Here is an 18,218-nt window from a genome sequence, read left to right as displayed (position 1 = left end):
TTTGTCGGATGGGAGGTTGAAGTCACCAAGAACTGTCAGAGGGGTGCTGTCAGAGGGAAAAGTACTGAGGAGCGTGTCCATCTCTTCTAGGAAGTCTCCAAGGGGACCAGGAGGGCGGTGGATGACAATGATGAAAAGGTTGATTGGAGAGGTAACTGAAACTGCATGAAATTCAAAAGAAGACATGGTTAGATGAGACAAAGGGAGATGTGTAAGACACCATCTCCGTGATAAAAGTAGACGTGTACCACCACCTCTACCGGTTTCTCTTGGTGAGTGAGAGAAAGCATAGGCAGAAGACAGAGCAGCTGGTGTAGCAGTGTTCTGTGGGGATATCCAGGTCTCAGTAAGTGCCAGAAAGTCAAAGGTGTAGTGGGAAGCCAAGCCTGTGATAAAGTCAGCTTTCCTTACAGCAGACTGACAATTCCAGTGCCCACCTACCACCGCTGTTTGAGATTAAGACAACAGGGAAGGGTAGATGAGGTTACTGGCAATGTGACATCTGTTCTGTGGATGGAAACGTCTGTGTCTGTAAGAGATGACTACAGAGATGGGTTTGAGGCACATGACTGAACGCTATTCGTCCACTGCAAATGATCCAAAACGCAGCTGCACGACTTGTGTTCAATCAGCCCAAGTTTTCCCACACCACCCCACTGCTGCGCTCCCTTCACTGGCTTCCAGTAGCTGCACATATCAGATTCAAAACACTGATGCTTGCCTACAAGGCCAAAAATGGACCAGCACCATCTTACCTCAGTGACCTCATCACATCTCGCACTGCACCACGCTGTCTGAGATCCTCCAGCACTGCTCGACTGGTACCTCCTTCTCTCAGAATGGGAGGTAAGTACACTTCAAGGCTCTTCTCTGTTCTGGCACCGAGGTGGTGGAATGAACTTCCCCTAGATGTCCGTACAGCAGAGTCCCTGACTATCTTCAAACGACGACTGAAAACCTACCTCTTCCTGAAATACCTAAATTAGCACTTTCCAAGTTTGTAGAATTCGAGTTATATTTATATTAAGTTTGTAATCTTGCGTACCAGTGTAGATTTATTCATTACTAGAGACTCAAAGCACTTTTGTACGTCGCTCTGGATAAGGGCGTCTGCTAAATTTAAGTTTCGAATAGACTACAAACTATTACTTCTCACTTATAAAGCACTAAATGGTTTGGCTCCCATGTATCTATCCAGTCTTTTAACACGCTACAATCCGCCACGCTCCCTAAGATCTCAAAACTCTGGGCTTCTAGTAGTTCCTAGAATAGCAAAGTCCACTAAAGGTTGTAGAGCATTTTCACATTTAGCTCCTAAACTCTGGAACAGTCTTCCTGACGGTGTTCGGGGCTCAGACACACTCTCCCAGTTTAAGTGTAGATTAAAAACATATCTTTTTAGCAAAGCCTACACATAACACACATCACATATCATAACCTTGTGCTCCAGAACATCTGATCACATGCACATTATCAACTTGTGCTGTTAATATCATGAACAGCAGCTACGCTAATTCCTCTCCACTGCTTCTCTTTCTCTCCCCATCCCGAGACACCCGGAGGTTCGGCCAGCTCCAGTCACCTCCAACCTCGTGATGATTACGGACCTTTGAAGAAGTAGATGCCGAACTCACAAACATCCCAAACCATCTAGAGACGTAGCAGTGCCATTTGGATCCCGCTACATGTGTGGAGTTTTGACATTGGACCTCCTGGAGTGTTTAAAGGCTCTGGCATGGAGAAGCTGATGCTGGATCTGTGGTGATCACAAATGCTGAGCTCATAAAACTCGGAGCTACTAACCATATAGACTGTATAAGACTGCAGAAAGAACATCACTTATAATCTTATACTCCAGTAATCATGTTAGTTCTCACTGTCCAGTGTTCTGTATTGTTGAAAGATTTACGATCAAACTCTTGATGTCACCCAGATGAGGATGGGTTCCCCTTTTGAGTCTGGTTCCTCTCAAGGTTTCTTCCTCATAACATCTAAGGGAGTTTTTCCTTGCCACAGTCGCCACGGCTTGTTCATCAGGGACAAATTCACACCATTCACCATCACTGTTGATTTGTGTAAAGCTGCTTTGAGACAATGTCTGTTGTGAAAAGCGCTATACAAATAAACTTGACTTGACTTGACTTGACTAAATGCCGCAAATGTAAATGTAAATGACTGATCTCCCAGTTTGAGATCAATGTGTTTTAAAAAAAAGTAAGAAAAAGTACAAATAAGACTTTCTAAATAACACTAAGATTTACTGGCTTTAAGCGGGCTACCTACTTGTGGGGGCTACCTACAAGCGCTACAGAATATAGTCTGTAGCGGAGCACCTTCAATATAAGTGAGTAAGCCCTGCACACAATTCACACCTCAAGTGAGACTGAAACTACCCTTGATTAATCACCTGACCATACTAATAAGCACAGACCAACACTCTACAATCAACTGAGTTAAATAGATATACAAAGTTAGAATCCTACCTTTCCAGAAGAGAGTAGATTCAAGATAGAGCTAAAGCACACATCAATATCAATATCAAACCTCCCCTTTATCTCCAAGATACTAGAAAAGGTTGTAGCAGAGCAGTTTTGTTCACATCTACTGAGGAATAACATTTATGAAATGTATCAGTCAGGATTTCAGCCTCATCATAGCACAGAGATGGCGCTAGTTAAGGTGGTAAATGACTGTTATTGGCCTCTGATCAGAGTTTTGTCTCTTTACTTGTTTTGCTCGACCTCAGTGCAGCTTTTCACACCATTGATCATCATCTCCTGATTGCTGGACTGGAGAATGTTGTTGGAATAAAAGGAACAGCTCTCTCCTGGCTCAGGTCTTATTTGACTGATCGCTATCAGTTTGTTGATGTAACTGGTGAGTTCTCCACACTCTCTGAGGTTAATGTTGGTGTTCCACAAGTACCTGTCTTAGGCCCACTGCTTTTCTCTTTATATCTGCTGCCTCTGGGTGAAATTATACATAAACATGGTATTCGCTTCCACTGCTATGCTGATGATACACAGCTGTATATTTCAGCAAAGCCAGATGTGAGAGGTCCGCTTAACAATGTTGAGGAGTGTGTAAAGGACATTAGACAGTGGATGCTTGGTAACTTCTTCTGCTCAACTCAGATAAGACGGAAGTACTTTTACTAGGACCACATGGAGCTAGAAGTAAACTTCAGATTATGTAGCATCTCTGGATGGTGTTTCTGTCTCAGTGTGTACAGCAGTCAAAGACCTTAGTGTGATTATTGACCCGAGTCTTTCCTTTGAGGCTCACGTGAATAATATCACCAGGATCTCCTTCTTTCACCTCAGAAATATTGCTAAAATTAGAAATATGATGTTGTTACAGGATGCAGAAAAACTAGTAGATGCTTTTGTAACATCTAGATTAGACTACTGTAATGCTTTACTGTCTGGGTGTTGGAGTAAGTGCAGAAATAAGCTTCAGTTCATTCAGAATGCAGCAGCAAGAGACCTTACTAGATCTAGAAAATATGAGCACATCAGCCCTGTTTTAATCATTTACACTGCTCCCAATTACATCTCACACTGATTATAAAATACTACTACTGACCTATAAAGCACTTAACGCTCTCATGCCGCAGTATCTGAGTGAACTTCTGTACCAGTATGATCCTCCACACCTACTTAGATCAAAAGGTGCAGGCTATTTGTTGGTACCTCAAATAATGAAGACTACAGCAGGGGGCAGATGTTTCTCTTATAAACCCCACAGTTCTGGAACAACCTTCCAATCAGTGTTCGGGACTCAGACACAGTCTCAGTGTTCAAGTCGAGGCTGAACACATATTTATTTAGTGGAGTCTTTATTCAGTAGGTGTTTGTGAGGTAAAGGAGCAGATCTGGAGGGATCATGGATATGGAGTGTTTGGTGAACTGGGATATTTGGATGCTGTCGTCTCCTCACTCTCACACGTTTACTCAGGTGTGTTGATGGTGGTGTGGTGGGTAGTCTCTTATCCCAGAGATCCCTCATGTCTGTGTTTCCTTCTGCTTCTCCCTTTTAGTTCTGATGCCAGATCAAGTCTTGTCACTACGTACACCCAGATCACACTGTACAGCATCCATAATATTTATACAGCAATAATCAGACATAATAATCCTTATTTTGCTCTCACTCTCACCCCTATACTTTGCCTCCCTCCCTTTCTTTCTCTCTCTTTCTCTCTTTCTCTCTCTCTTTCTCTCGGTCAAGTAAATTTGCCAATGAGGCACCAGCGACCAGTGTTCCTGCTCCTCTCCTCTCCTAGGATCTGTCTGGTCCATCCCAGTTCCCTGCCTGTGGATGGTGTTCTCTTCGATTAAAGGCCACCTAAACAAAAATGAATTATAATGAGGAGGTGGTAGCTCAGTGGTTAAGGCATTGGGCTTTGGATCAGAAGATCACAGGTTCAAATCCCACCACCACCAAGCTGCCACTGCTGGGCCCTTGAGCAAAGCCCTAAAAACCCTCCCCTGCTCAGTTGTAAGTCGCTCTGGATAAGGGCGTCTGCCAAATGCCGCAAATGTAATGAAGGGACATTCGTGATGAGGATGGGTTCCCTTTTTAGTCTGTTGCCTCTCAAGGTTTCTTCCTCTTGCCGTCTCAGGGAGTTTTTCTTTTACCACAGACACCACAGACTCACTCAGTAGAGACAAACTTACCATTATAAGGAACAAACTTATGCAATCTTTTATGACCGCTTTATCTGTCTAAACCTGCTGTGAGGTTTCCTGAAATAGACGTCGTCTGGAGGGGAGCATATGCTGCTCTAAAACCTTTATATACCTTTCAGCATTCATAGTGCCCCCAAAACATGTGAGCTGATGTTGGAAATCACATGGCATATGTGATTTCCAATAAGAATGTCAAATTTGGACTCATCTGACCATAGAACACTTTTCCACTTTAAAACAGTTTATTATTACTGGACCATGTTCACATATGGCTTCCTTTTTGCATGATAGAGCTTTAGTTGGCATCTGCAGCTGGCAGGGCGGATTGTGTTTATCAACAGTGGTTTCTGGAAGTATTCCTGAGCCCATTTATTAACGTCAAAGACACAGTCATGCCGATGATTGATTCAGTGTTGTCTGAGGCCCCGAAGACCACAGACATCCAACAGTCTTCAGCCTTGTCCCTTACGCACTGAGATTTCTCCAGTCTCTCTATAAAAGTCTTCATAAAAGTGTACAATTTCTTAGTTTAAACATTTGTTATGTTCTCTATGTTCTATTGTGGATAAAATATTGGCTCATGTGATTTAAAAGTCTTTTAGTTTTTATTTTATTTAAATAAAAAAAGCATCACAACATTTCTGGAATTCTGGTTTTGTATATGTATGGATATATATATTCACAATCAAAAACTAAAGTGGCTTCTGCTGTTGTGTTGAGCTCTTAAACATGTTCCTAAAGTTCTTCACAGCTTAAGTATGAAAACTATCAACAATGTAGAACAGAACACCGGGTTAGCTTCTAGCTTCTAGCTTCTAGCATGGAGTTCAACAGATTGGAGTTGCTGTTTATCGCAGTAGATACGACCTTCGAACCAGAAAGACATTTGACTTAAAAGTTTTTGTCTTTATACTCAACTAAAGTGAAATAACGATCATATTTCCACTTTGAGAAACTCGTCTTGCTCAGACCTGAATGAACGGAGACACGCCCACAGTGCGTCTTCTTCCTGTTTACAGTGGTTCATCCTCCAATCCTACGCTGCTGCAAGCAAGTTAGGCTGTAGTCTACACGCGTTACTGCCCAACACTGTATATATATATATAACAGGTGGCAACACATCCTTTACTTTAGAAGTGCAGATACTGATGATTTAAAATACTCGGGGAAAAGTTGAAGTTCTGATTTATACTTTTTTACTCAAGTGAAAGTAAAGAAGTTTTGTCTCTGACATGTTCTTCAGTAAAAAGTATTTATTATTCTACCTGTTTTAGTGTCACACTGGAAACTGAACCTCACATCATATTAATATTAGAGCTGTTCATCAAATTAAATATTTAATCACAACTTAATCAAACATTTCTATCTGTTCTAAATCTACCATATATTAATACTTCCTGTTTTTAATACTTTAAGCAACATGGAGCATGAAGACAAAAATTCTTGTAAATGTTTTAAAGTAATAATGATGGATTAATGACGGAAATCATCAGGACACCAAACGGAACCTTTGTTATGTTTCCACCCGGACAATTAATGAGGTGTTACCGGAGAAACTGCACCTCAGTGAAGAAGCTTTTCTCATAATCAGACTGATTGATGGTCTGTAATGGTTTTATGGGATTTATGGTATAAATCATAGCGATTACAGAATCAGAGAATATTTGTATTCGATGTGAATGTGGTTTATGTAAAAGACGTGGAGTTTTCTACACATATATTTATTGTGTCTGTGAGGTAAATATTCACTGAGATTCAGGTTGTTTTATTGATGTGTTTGTGAAGAGAGAGGACATGGCAGAGAGCGCCCCCTGTCGGTTCACTGTATTTTACAAACACAGTGTTTTGTTGTTATTAAAAGTGAATATAAATAAAATTACACATTTTACAGATTTAAATGATGAATTGTTTTTATCTGTACGATCAATAAAGTCAGTAATTTAAGTTTGTTTCTCCATTATGAGGGAAAAACCCACAAAACACCACCCAGAGGGTTCATTGTGTGAATCCTGGTGGATTTGGGGTTTGATTTGAGACTCGGTGCAGAAATAAAACAAATGTTTACTGATGAAAAGTTTATTTATTTATATCTAAGTAAAGAAGGGACGTCGTGAATAAATGTTTGTTGTGCTGAAGGTTTTAATTTCGCCTCTTTTATATTTATTTATTTATATTTTTAATAAAAAAAAAGGGGTCAAACAGAAATGCGCACTGCATTAATCAGGCATGAATTTAAAAAAATAGTGCCTTTAAAATTTGCTTAATTTGCGTTATTAATGCCCTAATTTTGAAAAACCCACTATTATTTATTTATATATATATATATATATATATATATATATATATATATATATATATATATAGTTTATATATAGTGTGACTCGAATATATATATATATATATATATATATATATATATATATATATATATATATATATATATATATATATATATATATATAATGCAGCTGATTGGTTGGACGAGGTCACGTGGAAGCAGGGTAACACTGAGGTGATCGAGAAACCCCCCTTCCCCCCCTTCTTCCAAGATGGCACCGCAGTTGACGCATCTTGCGCAATTTCCGTTCCCGGCCAACGCTTGTCACGTGACCAACCCCGTTGCATTTACCCAAAAATCTCCTTCCCTGTTTAAGCAGGGGGCCTGTGATCATGGCGGAAACATGTGGCCAAGTTCTTCTGGGTTCCGGGCTCACTGTTCTCTCACACCCGCTCATGTACATAAAGATTCTGGTTCAGGTGAGTTGTGGAATATGACCCGTTAGAGGTGAGCAGCTCTTAATGCGGGTTTAGTTGTGCAGGAAGACGCGGCGCTGCGGAGAACTAGCCAAGCTGCTCTTTCATGAAGGTTAGCAAAAGATGTCGAGCAAAATCTGGTGTAAAAGCAGGTTTTAACCAAGAAGAACCAAACTTTTAATCCGACATGGGACACGGAATATGACTGTGCTTCGGGAATTTGTTTCGCTATCCTTCATGTGATACCGCCGTCATTTAGCAGCAGCTGAAGGTTAGAGCTTCTACCATGGGTTCAGTCCCAGCAGGTTCTCCGCTCCCTGTACAAGTGTCCTACTGAAGATATGAGCTCCTCCTGTCCTGCACACTCCGTGTAGTGCACTGGAGAGTGATTTGGTACATGGCCAGGTAGTGATCATGAGACCCCTCATCCAGGTGTGTTTACCTGAAAGATCACTTCAGCAGAAAGCTGCAGAACTTCTCAGCCTCTTTCCCGACATTATTAAAGCGCTTCATTTATTTCCAGGTGTTTACAGGAAGCTGAGGATTTATAGTAGTGCATTTTAAGAGTATTGATATTTTTTTACACAACTAATAACTTAATTTCACCATCATGAGTCTTCTTACAGGTGATCAGGTTTAAAACCATACTGCTTCAAAAGATCTCGCGGGTCCTTAGATGACATCATAAAACTCATTTGCATATTAATGTAATTATCGTGTTTAACACTTGGGAAGCAGATCAGAATAATTGAAATAAACATCTGTTTGTTCAGTTGTTAAAAATCTTATGATAAATAATGCAGGAGTTTTATATATTTTTTATTGTTTTTATAATTTAATTATAAAATATAAAGCCAGCCATTGCTTTTCTTTTATCATCCCCACCAAACACAGTTCAATCCTATGGCATTTTTCAGTATATATTTTAATATTTCTTTCGTTCCTCTGCTCAAAACCTGCTTTTAGTTCCAGTTTCCTGTATGATGCTCAAAAATAAAGAAAAAAACATGCGCTTTATTATGTGCTTTGTTTTATATCGTTGTAACTCATATACAGGCTGATTACTAAATGTATTTCGATTCCTTGAGGAAAATAAACGTTGTTTTTGGTGAGTGTTCTGCTGAAGATCTGCTGCTGAAGATAATCCCTGTACATGAGTGCAGAATAAATATTTAATCGCTGTTAGAATAATTAAAATAAAAAGCAGGTATAAAGAAGAGTGTAGTTGAAAAGTGTGAACATGTTTAAGACTGATTTATTTTGCATGTATTACAGGTGGGACATGAACCTCTTCCACCTACTCTTGGCTGGAACTTGTTTGGCAGACAGGTGCATCAGCTTCCTGGACTTTTCGCTTATGGTACATCAATAAATTCACTTCTGTTCGATCAGTAATATATGAAGCATTGACACTAATAGAATACGACTGCGTGCGAGAGTATTGATGTCGCTGATGGATGTTTGTAGGTTTTCATCACTGCTGTAGTTTTTGTTGCCTGACCCTGTTGGACTTCTGTTTGTTAGAACATCAGTGGTTGCTTTCTTCTCCAATCCTGACACTCGTGTAATATCTCTAATGGGTTTTCTCTCAGTTTCAGAATGTTCTGCTTCTCTTCTTTAGAAAGCGCTCTGGTCTTTAGGTTGGTTTTTTCAGGAGTTATTCATTGTTTAGACAGTCGATCAGAGACGACACACACGGGCAAGAAGAAACACCTGTTCACTTATTCAGCGTGTTTCTCCGAGGTGTGTTTTGAAATCTTTTATACTGTAGTGTATTCAGTGCGGTGGTGTGAACTTTTGACGATGATGTAAGGATGGGAAAATGCTCCTTACTATAACAAGATCGTGGAAGATCTCCTGCTGTAAACCCTATTGAACACCTTTGGGATGAATGTGAACGTTGACTGCACCCCAGGAACCTCCTCAGCTCAGATTTATCAGTGCCTGACTTTACTTACACCCTTATAGTGGACCATCGTCCCAGAAGAGTGGAGGTTATTATAACAGCTCATGGGAATAAATGTGTAATGAGATGCTGAGAAAGTACTTAGCAGTCTTGAGGTCATTTGTGCACAAACGTTTGTCCTTCTGTTCAGTAGATTTTTCACATCTGTGTTGATGTATATGATATAAAGTGTTTGGTCAGAGTTTTGAGATTCTGTTCTGTGTGGAAGTGTCAGGGATTGTTTGTGTTTTAAGAATTAAATGAATGATTGATTGACCTTTGAGTTTTAATTCTTTAACAGCCAAACACATAATAAAGATTGATGGGAAAGCCGGACTGTTTAAAGGTCTTGGCCCCAGACTGTGTGCAGGGACCATCGGCACCATCGTCCACGGTAAAGTGCTGCAGGTAAGAACATCACTTTTTGTATTTGAGGATGTCTTTCACACACAGTGTTTTTTACCAGCGTCTGTGATTTGCCTCTAGAGGCTGCTCTCATACTGTGTCTAACGCAACCCGGAAAAATTATCTGTATGGCTTCTGGCCGATATTTCCAACAATCAACTGTCGGTGACAATTAATCGGCAGAGCAGAGGATTCAGTTGACCTCTACTCCTCGTAAATCTAGGAAGGGTTATAAGGCCATCGCCTAACAATATTTTCCATACAAATTGTTTACAAACAAAGCACTTGTCTTTATTTCCTGTCCAGACCCTAATCCCATTGAGATGGGAGCTGTGGATAAATAAATGTTTGTTTGAGGGCAACATTGTAAAGAAGAGTCTTGTTTTTTTTGGTGGTGATGGAATTCATTTTTATAACTTTAAGTCATAACCAATAAAATTGTGCCCATTTGCATTGCCATCACCTTTTCTGTCCTATTTTCTCATTCACTGGCTTCTCATCAAATAAACACCTTTAGGGAGACCTGAGCATAAGATTGGTTTTGTGCTTTTCTTTAACTTTCCAGTCAACATTATACAGCATTGTCATGCTGGAACAGATTTGAGTCTCCTAGTTCAAGTGAAGTAAAACAAAATTGTGTAATTAGGTCCAAAGACATCGTATACAATTCTGTCTTCAACTGTGTTTACAGTTTGGGGAAGAACCACATATTGCTGGAAAAGTCGTTTCGCAATACTATTGGCCATGTAGTGTAGCTTCTGTACTGAAGAAAAGCCAGAGAGAAAATATCTCCATTAGCTTAGAAAAATGATTTAAATGTAGTAAATTTAAATAAAAGGCAGTATAACGCTGTACAGGAATCTACTGTATGATACTCACACTTCAGCTCACTACACATTTACATTTGCGGGGTTTATCAGACGCCCTTATCCAGAGTGACGTACAAAAGTGCTTTGAGTCTCTAGTAATGAATAAATCTACACTGTACACAAGATTACACACATATAAATATAACTCTTGAATTCTACAAACTTGGAAAGTGCTAATTTCCAGGTATTTCAGGAAGCGGTAAGTCTATAATCATCGCTTGAATATAGTCAGGGATTCTGCTGTACGGACATCTGGGGGAAGTTCATTCCACCACCTCGGTGCCAGAACAGAGAAGAGCCTTGAAGTGTACTTACCTCTCATTTTGAGAGAAGGTGGTACCAGTCGAGCAGTGCTGGAGGATCTCGGACAGCGTGGTGCAGTGCGAGAGGTGATGAGGTCACTGAGGTAAGATGGTGCTGGTCCATTTTTGGCCTTGTAGGCATCATCAGTGTTTTGAATCTGATACGTGCAGCTACTGGAAGCCAGTGAAGGGAGCGCAGCAGTGGGGTGGTGTGGGAGAACTTGGGCAGATTAAACACAAGCTGTGCAGCTGCATTTTGGATCATTTGCAGTGGACGAATAGCGTTCAGGGGAAGACCTGCCAGCAGAGAGCTGCAGTAGTTCAGTCTCGAAATCACAAGAGACTGAACAAGCACCTGGGCAGCCTGTGTCGACAGAAATGGTCAAATCCTTTGGATGTTGTAGAGAAGAAATCTACAAGAACGACCAAGTACAGAGCCTTGTGGGACACCAGTGGTGAGTCTGCACGGGGCAGATGTGGATCCCCTCCATGTTACCTGGTATGAGTGACCTTCCAGGTAGGAAGCAAACCATTCCCATGCTGTTCTGCAGATACCGAGGCGCCTGAGGGCTGACAAAAGTGTCTTGTGGTTGACTGTGTCAAATGCTGCTGAAAGGTCCAGGAAGATAAGTACAGATGACAGCTTGGCTGATCGAGCAGCATGCAGTTTCTCAGAAACAGTCAAAAGGGCCGTCTCTGTGGAATGTGCCGCTTTGAACCCAGACTGGTTCGGATCATGGAGGTTGTTCTGTGAGAGATAGACAGACAGTTGGTTAAAAACAGTGCGTTCCAGAGATTTAGAAAGAAAGGAGAGAAGTGATACCGGTCTGTAGTTGATGTCTGATGGATCCAAAGCAGGTTTCTTCAAGATGGGAACGACCCTTGCTTGCTTGAAGGTAGTTGGTACATGGCCAGATGTTAATGACCTGTTGATGATTGTTGAGATGAAGGGCAGGGGATCTTGTGTGATGGTCTGAAGCATAGTTGAAGGGATTGGATCCAGAGGACAGGTGGTGGGATTGCAAAATTGGATGACTAGCAGTATCTCATCTTCTGTTAAGGTTGAGAAGCTTGACAGAGACGTAGTGGATTGCTGGCTGTGTTGTGTAGTCATTGTTGGGGAGGAAGTGAAGGTCTGGCAGATTTTCTTAATCTTCTCATCATAGAAGGAGGCAAAGTCATTAGCAGTCAGGGAGGATGGAGCAGGTACAGCGGGGGATTGGGTAGTGAAGAGATGATGATGTGGAGCTTAACTAGGATCTTGTGCAGAGGCCTCAAGCACAAGACCTATAAGCACTATAACACAAGATCACATGCCCGTGACCACTGAGTTTATTTATATACAGATTATTAATAACTTTATTTATTTTTACCCTCTACAGAAATGCCATGAGAACAATCTGAAGGTAAGGTGTGTGTGTGTGTGTGTGTGTGTTTGTGTGTGATTTGTCTAGATTAATGGAACTGTAGATTACTTTGCTATTAAGTCTATTATTAGTTATACATCTGTGTTTATTTTAAGGTCCTAAACATTGGGCAGAAAAAAGAGGAGGGCTCTTTGCAGTACGTAGTGAATGAGGTGGGATTCTTTACAGTCTAAAGGTTTCTGTCCCCGTATCATGAAACCAATATGTTTTGTTTTAATCCAGATTTTGCATTTTGTGCAGAATTAATTTTATTTACAATACAAATTTTACACATGTACTTTATGTTAAACCAATTTCCCTAAAGCAACCCTTTTATTTATATAAATATATATTATATTTAGACAGTATTATGCTACCAGCTCTACAGCTCATTATAAATAAATACTATTGCTGTTTTTTTTCCTCTATAGACAACAAAGGAGATGATCGCACGCTCATGTGCTACAATCGTCACGCATCCATTCCATGGTATTGCTTTTATATTCTTAGTTCATTTATAATATATATATGCTTGTATCCTGAACTTTTTTTATTATCATGACAGTGATCACCCTTAGATGCATGGTTCAATTTATCGGAAGAGAAACCAAGTACAGGTCAGTCTGCATCCCACAATCCTCCTCCTGCCGCCCATATAGTGTTTTCTCTAATTCTAATATCAATTCTGCAATTTTTTCTCCAGTGGTGTTTTTGACTCCATTATTACGATCTACAAAGAAGATGGAATCCTTGGGTTTTTTGCGTATGTACTAAAATTCTAAAATCTTAAAATGCCAAAAGTGTGAAGCACCATGTCGCTTTATCCTCATATATTAATGTCCATTTTCCAGTGGCCTCATCCCACGTCTCCTCGGCGATATCTTCTCTCTGTGGATCTGCAACATGCTTGCTCACTTTATCAACTCGTATGCACTAGATGACTCAGTAAGTGCAAATTTATTCAGATATAATTAACATTTTATTTACATATATTAAGTAAAATCTGATGTGCTGAAAACAGTATGTATTTAAAAGGGTTTGTAATGTGCTTTTTGTTGTAGATGAGTCACACAAGTGAATTAAAGAACTGCTCTCAGGCTGCCACTGGAGTGAGTATTATTACCTAATTAAATTATAAATATTATTATTATTTATATTTGAGACATACTGATTTACCAATAAAAGATGTCAGAACATACCAGGGCTGAAACGATTCCTTAAGTAATTTGAATATAAAAATGCATCAGGGCAAATTATTTGTTCGCAATTATTTGTAAATTCTCCTAGGCAAGTTCAACAACAAAAATGCTAATATTTCAACAAAACAGGAAACAACTTAATTAAGATCCATTTATTTTATCTTGTATATTTAATTTTGCTCTCTAATAAAGAAAAAGTACTTCTCATCGGATTAATCGATTGAATAATCTGTAGAATACTCGATTAATAATATAATCGAAAGCTGCAGCACTACTACATATACCTTTCATAATTTGTTTGGCGAGCCAGCCAGGAGCTCAGTGGGTCAGCGAAGGTCCAAAACCTAAACCGGGACCAACAACCCCTCAGGCTAAAAGGCTCAGGGAAAGGGACTTACCAATTTTTTTATAATCTTTTTTAGGGCTTTCAAAATTAACGTGTTAATAACATGTTAATGCAAACTCTTTTTAACGACAAATTTTATTAGCGCACGAATAATTCAGCACTTTTTAAACGTTTTTATTACAAATATAAATAAATAAATACAAAAGAAGCACACTATTTTTTTTTTTTTTTGTATGTCGTTATGTTTGGAGTAATAATCAAACTGACATCTGTTTATCTGTGTGTGTGTGTGTGTGTGTGTGTGTGTGTGTGTGTGTGTGTGTGTGTGTGTGTGTGTGTGTGTGTGTGTGTGTGTGTGACAATTAGTTTTTTGCCAGTATGCTGACATACCCTTTTGTGTTGGTCTCCAACATGATGGCGATCAATAACTGTGGGTAAGTCACTGCCTGCCTTGTGCTTTTGGTGGCCAAGTTTAATCTGCTTGGAATAGTTTATGTTCCTCTCGAAGTTTTGACTTCTAAAAGGATCAATTGTGGTAAATTTGTTATGTTAACAGAACCAAGTAGTTTCTATAATTTAGTCTCTAGTGTAGTTTCTCAGTGTAGTTCCTCCTGCATGGCCCTAAAATCCTGCTGCTGCACACATGAACATAATCACTGTGCAGACTAAAACACGTGCCATGTTGTTATTTTATTTTCCTAATAAACGTCATATAGAGCCGTGTGTAATGGAGGCCCTCATTTCTCATGCTTGGTCTTTATGGCCAAAGTCTCAAATTGTTAAACGCCTTCCCACATACTTTACTGCTTTTATTCGAGTTAATAGACTTGTGTTTGATGTGCGTAATGAAGACAGTGAATAATTAGTGTTATTTCTGCACTAGACTTTGGCTTTTGTAATATATTTTGATGTAGTTTTACTGAACAGTTGTAACATGCCTTGTTCTACATTCTGTGTGCCGTATTCAGGGAAACAGGAAAAAACCCAAACAATAATGTGAAAGTGAAATAAAAAGCAGCCTCGAGGACGTTAGCAACATTAATCTCATGACAAGTAGACAATATATCTGTATGAAAAGGTTTAAAAATCCCCACTGCTCTTTCTGAAACCGTCTCTTTATAGAAATGATGAGCATGTTTTATTAAATATCATATCCAGACCTGCTGATCTTTCAGTTTTTTGCTTGAGAACTCTAAAGTAAATCTGTGTTTGGACAGCATGCGGATGTAACAACCAACATGAAGGTCCAGTTTATACTAATGGGCAGTTTGGAGTAATCAGTCTGCCTACAGGGACATTTTGAGAGGAAATCAGAGAATCTTGAGGACACTTTCACTAACATGGGAATGTTACACAAACATCTACACAGACAGTAGGACTGAACTTCAGAATGACTTTTTCAGCTGAATTGTTTTGGTTAAAATGTTCATCACAATTTCAGAGAAAATAAAGGAATAATTACAGGCGTACATTAAAACTAATCTTTGTAATTGTTGTGATCATTTGAAAGTGGTTGTGTGAAGTTCGTGTGTGTACAGGATTTTTTTGTAATCATCAGGCACTTGGAGGAATAAGATGTTTATTTTGAGTTGATTCGAAAACCATAAATCATTTGCTCTAAAAGAAAATAAGCAATAAACCTAAAGTTTAGCTGATTTATAAACGGATCTAAAAGTGAGAGGTGGTGTTTCCACTGCGACCCCGTACCGTTTCTACCTGTGATCTGTGGAGAGTTTTTCAGCTCTGAAGATCTGTTTTGAAATGAATGTGTCCTCCCTCACCCTCAGTGTCCTATTTGATGGCCAAAGTGTTGAGTAAATTTACTACATGAAATCTAGTTTCCTGCATTATTTCTTCAGGTAACTGGCGACGTTTCAATGAACTGCTGGTTTTGTAAATCTCACCATGAATTCTTTCTGTATTTGTTCCAGGTTGGCAGGGGGTTTACCACCTTATGCTGAAAGCTATCACACCTGGATTGACTGCTGGAGACACCTGAGCCAGGAGGTGAGGAAACACACAGGTTCTAGTTTGAATTGGTCATGAGGATGCTGGTTTGCCAGCTGAGTGATTAGTCATTATTTATTGACATGATTAACCTCTGACCTTAGTATCATGTCAGTCTAAACCAGTGGTCCTCAAACTTCTTCTGCCACTTCAGAGGGGTGAATTTTATTTATTTTTTTACGTCACTTCCCTCAATCACCCAAAAAATCATAATGAAATACTAAGTTAAAAAATGTCACTTTATTAAAATATCAAGTTTTAAATCATAAACATTAAATAGTTTCAAGTTCAAAAATACATGAAATAAGTGTCCTGGTGTTTAACAGATACGGCAGTTTCTCATCGTTCTTTAGAGCTTCACACGTGCTGCTGCACCTGATGATTAAACTCTGAAGTGCAGTTCAGATCAGTGTGAACACGATGTTTTTCTGCTCTACTGTTTTCTCTCTTCTTTCTGTGCTGTTTTGTTTGAGTTGGTCAGTGACTGATGGAAGTTTGTTTGATTTGTCTGTACTTTTCTCTCTCCATCTCTCAGGGTAATATGAGCAGAGGCAACAGTTTATTCTTCAGGAAGGTCCCGGCGGGGAAGTTGTACTCCGGTTTCCAGAAACGATTTCTCTGAATAAATGAAATGCCAACAGCAAACTCGATATACATGAGAAGGATTGTTTGTGGAAACTCCTAGTTTTTTGTATGCACTTGTTTATGATGATTTTTTTTTTTTTTTTTTTTAATAATTCGTCTGTCAGCTTCCAGAAAAAAGCTTCCCCATAAATTTCACTGCTTTGATTTGGAAACATTATTTTGATATTTGTACCAGAAATACTTTTATTACTAGGGGTTTCTTTTTCAACAGCTTGGAGATTATGTAATATTTAAATTAATATAAATAATTTTGCCCCTTTCCCTGCTTTTCCCCCTCTCTCAAAAAATCAGCCCGTTCTAATCAGGCCATTTGTTTACGCGTCTCGTAAGAATCCCTCTGCTCTCCAAACTCTCCAAGCACTTACCTGCATCACTAACGTTCTCCTCCGATACAGATGATCATCTGTAGCTATTGAAATAATGAGTTATGTGGAATGGTGGTGTGTGTGTCTTCTCACACAACCTGTAATGTTCAGACGTGCCTGGTTCCTCCATCCGGTCCAGAACGACACACAGGAAGCATGGAGTGTGTACAGCCCATTAGAGAGACGTGATCCATGTGAACGTTCTCTCACACACACACTTGGCCTCCTCAGAGGTATTTAGACTGTATGTTTGTATAAGAGTCTCTACTGATCCTAATAAATCCAGGTATCAGTGTGCTTGGGGTTTTTTGTCCCGTTTTATTTGGATATAACTGAATATTTTGCTAAATGCATCTGAATAAATCCCATTAGACTTCATTCTGAGAACTCATTTACAGGATTTCTGTCAGATTTGTGTCATTGTGCAGGAGCATTAAAGTAACTTCATTTTCCCCCGTGTATTTTCTTCGTCATATCAGACTCGTATGTGACTTATTTCACTGTAATACAGCCCACACCAGATTTAATGGCACCCTTGATGGAAAAATGAGCAATAGGAAACAGCATGATCTGATTTTTGAGGTTAAACACGTTTATGTCACATCATTGGCTCTCAGCTGATTTCTTACATCGATGTGAAAGAGTGAAATGATTGAACTATATTGCGGATTTGTAAAGAATATGGGTCGAGTATTTGGTTTGGATGATGTGGTGGGACTGAAATTTAAAAATGCAATTCTGCTAATGAAAATAAACAGTAATGTTGATCCTCCAGGGCTGCTAGAACTTTTTTATGGAAATGACATCATAATTACATTACTAATAAAAGATTTGTGCTGTGACTTTTGACGTGGTGTTGTGTATTCTAATGATCTGTACACCAAGACAAGAGATTTATTGTGATTCCAAACATACATTACTGCCACAGTACACGGTGATATGAGATGTTTCTCCAGAACCCTGGAGCTACATGACTGCACAGAGTGAAGGACTAAAATAAGTATATTTGTGCTACAATGTTGTGCAGAACAGCAGTGTTGATATGATTAATATTTCTTCTTCTCACTGAACCGGTTTCAGCACATCAACATGTTTGCTGTCTCGCGCCAGGAATCGTGAGATGAACGACTCAATTCTGTTTCACGTTTTACGCATAATTGTGTGTAACGTATTCACTGCAAGGTGTCTATGGCGATCACGTGATGAAAGAATGAACGACTCGGACTAGAAGAGTCGAGATATAAACGATTTAATTCCGTTTCCTGTACATAACCGGTTCAAAATGAA

The 18,218-nt window shown here is 39.4% G+C and overlaps 1 protein-coding gene across 1 annotated transcript; it reads left to right on the top strand.

The window, feature by feature from the left end:
* Positions 1-7,291: 7,291 nt before the first annotated feature.
* Positions 7,292-17,773, top strand: mtch2 (mitochondrial carrier homolog 2). Its single transcript, XM_046840428.1, has 13 exons — positions 7,292-7,445; positions 8,718-8,802; positions 9,689-9,795; positions 12,346-12,369; positions 12,486-12,542; positions 12,801-12,858; positions 12,935-12,986; positions 13,073-13,132; positions 13,221-13,314; positions 13,431-13,478; positions 14,281-14,348; positions 15,846-15,921; positions 16,457-17,773. Exons 1-13 carry the CDS (start codon positions 7,359-7,361, stop codon positions 16,541-16,543), a joined length of 903 nt encoding a protein of 300 aa, XP_046696384.1. The 5' UTR covers positions 7,292-7,358; the 3' UTR covers positions 16,544-17,773.
* Positions 17,774-18,218: the final 445 nt, after the last annotated feature.

This window comes from Silurus meridionalis, chromosome 26 (genome assembly GCF_014805685.1).
Source record: "Silurus meridionalis isolate SWU-2019-XX chromosome 26, ASM1480568v1, whole genome shotgun sequence".
Taxonomy (NCBI): domain Eukaryota; kingdom Metazoa; phylum Chordata; class Actinopteri; order Siluriformes; family Siluridae; genus Silurus; species Silurus meridionalis.
Note: the sequence above shows the minus strand (reverse complement) of the source record. Positions and strands in the feature narration are given on the sequence as shown.

Coding starts and splice junctions, on each gene's coding strand:
- mtch2 (XM_046840428.1), top strand. CDS start 7,359: ATGGCGGAAACATGTGGCCAAGTTCTTCTGGGTTCCGGGCTCACTGTT. Junction 12,370..12,485: donor GCCATGAGAACAATCTGAAG/GTAAGGTGTGTG, acceptor GTTTATTTTAAG/GTCCTAAACATTGGGCAGAA. Junction 12,543..12,800: donor TGCAGTACGTAGTGAATGAG/GTGGGATTCTTT, acceptor TTTCCTCTATAG/ACAACAAAGGAGATGATCGC.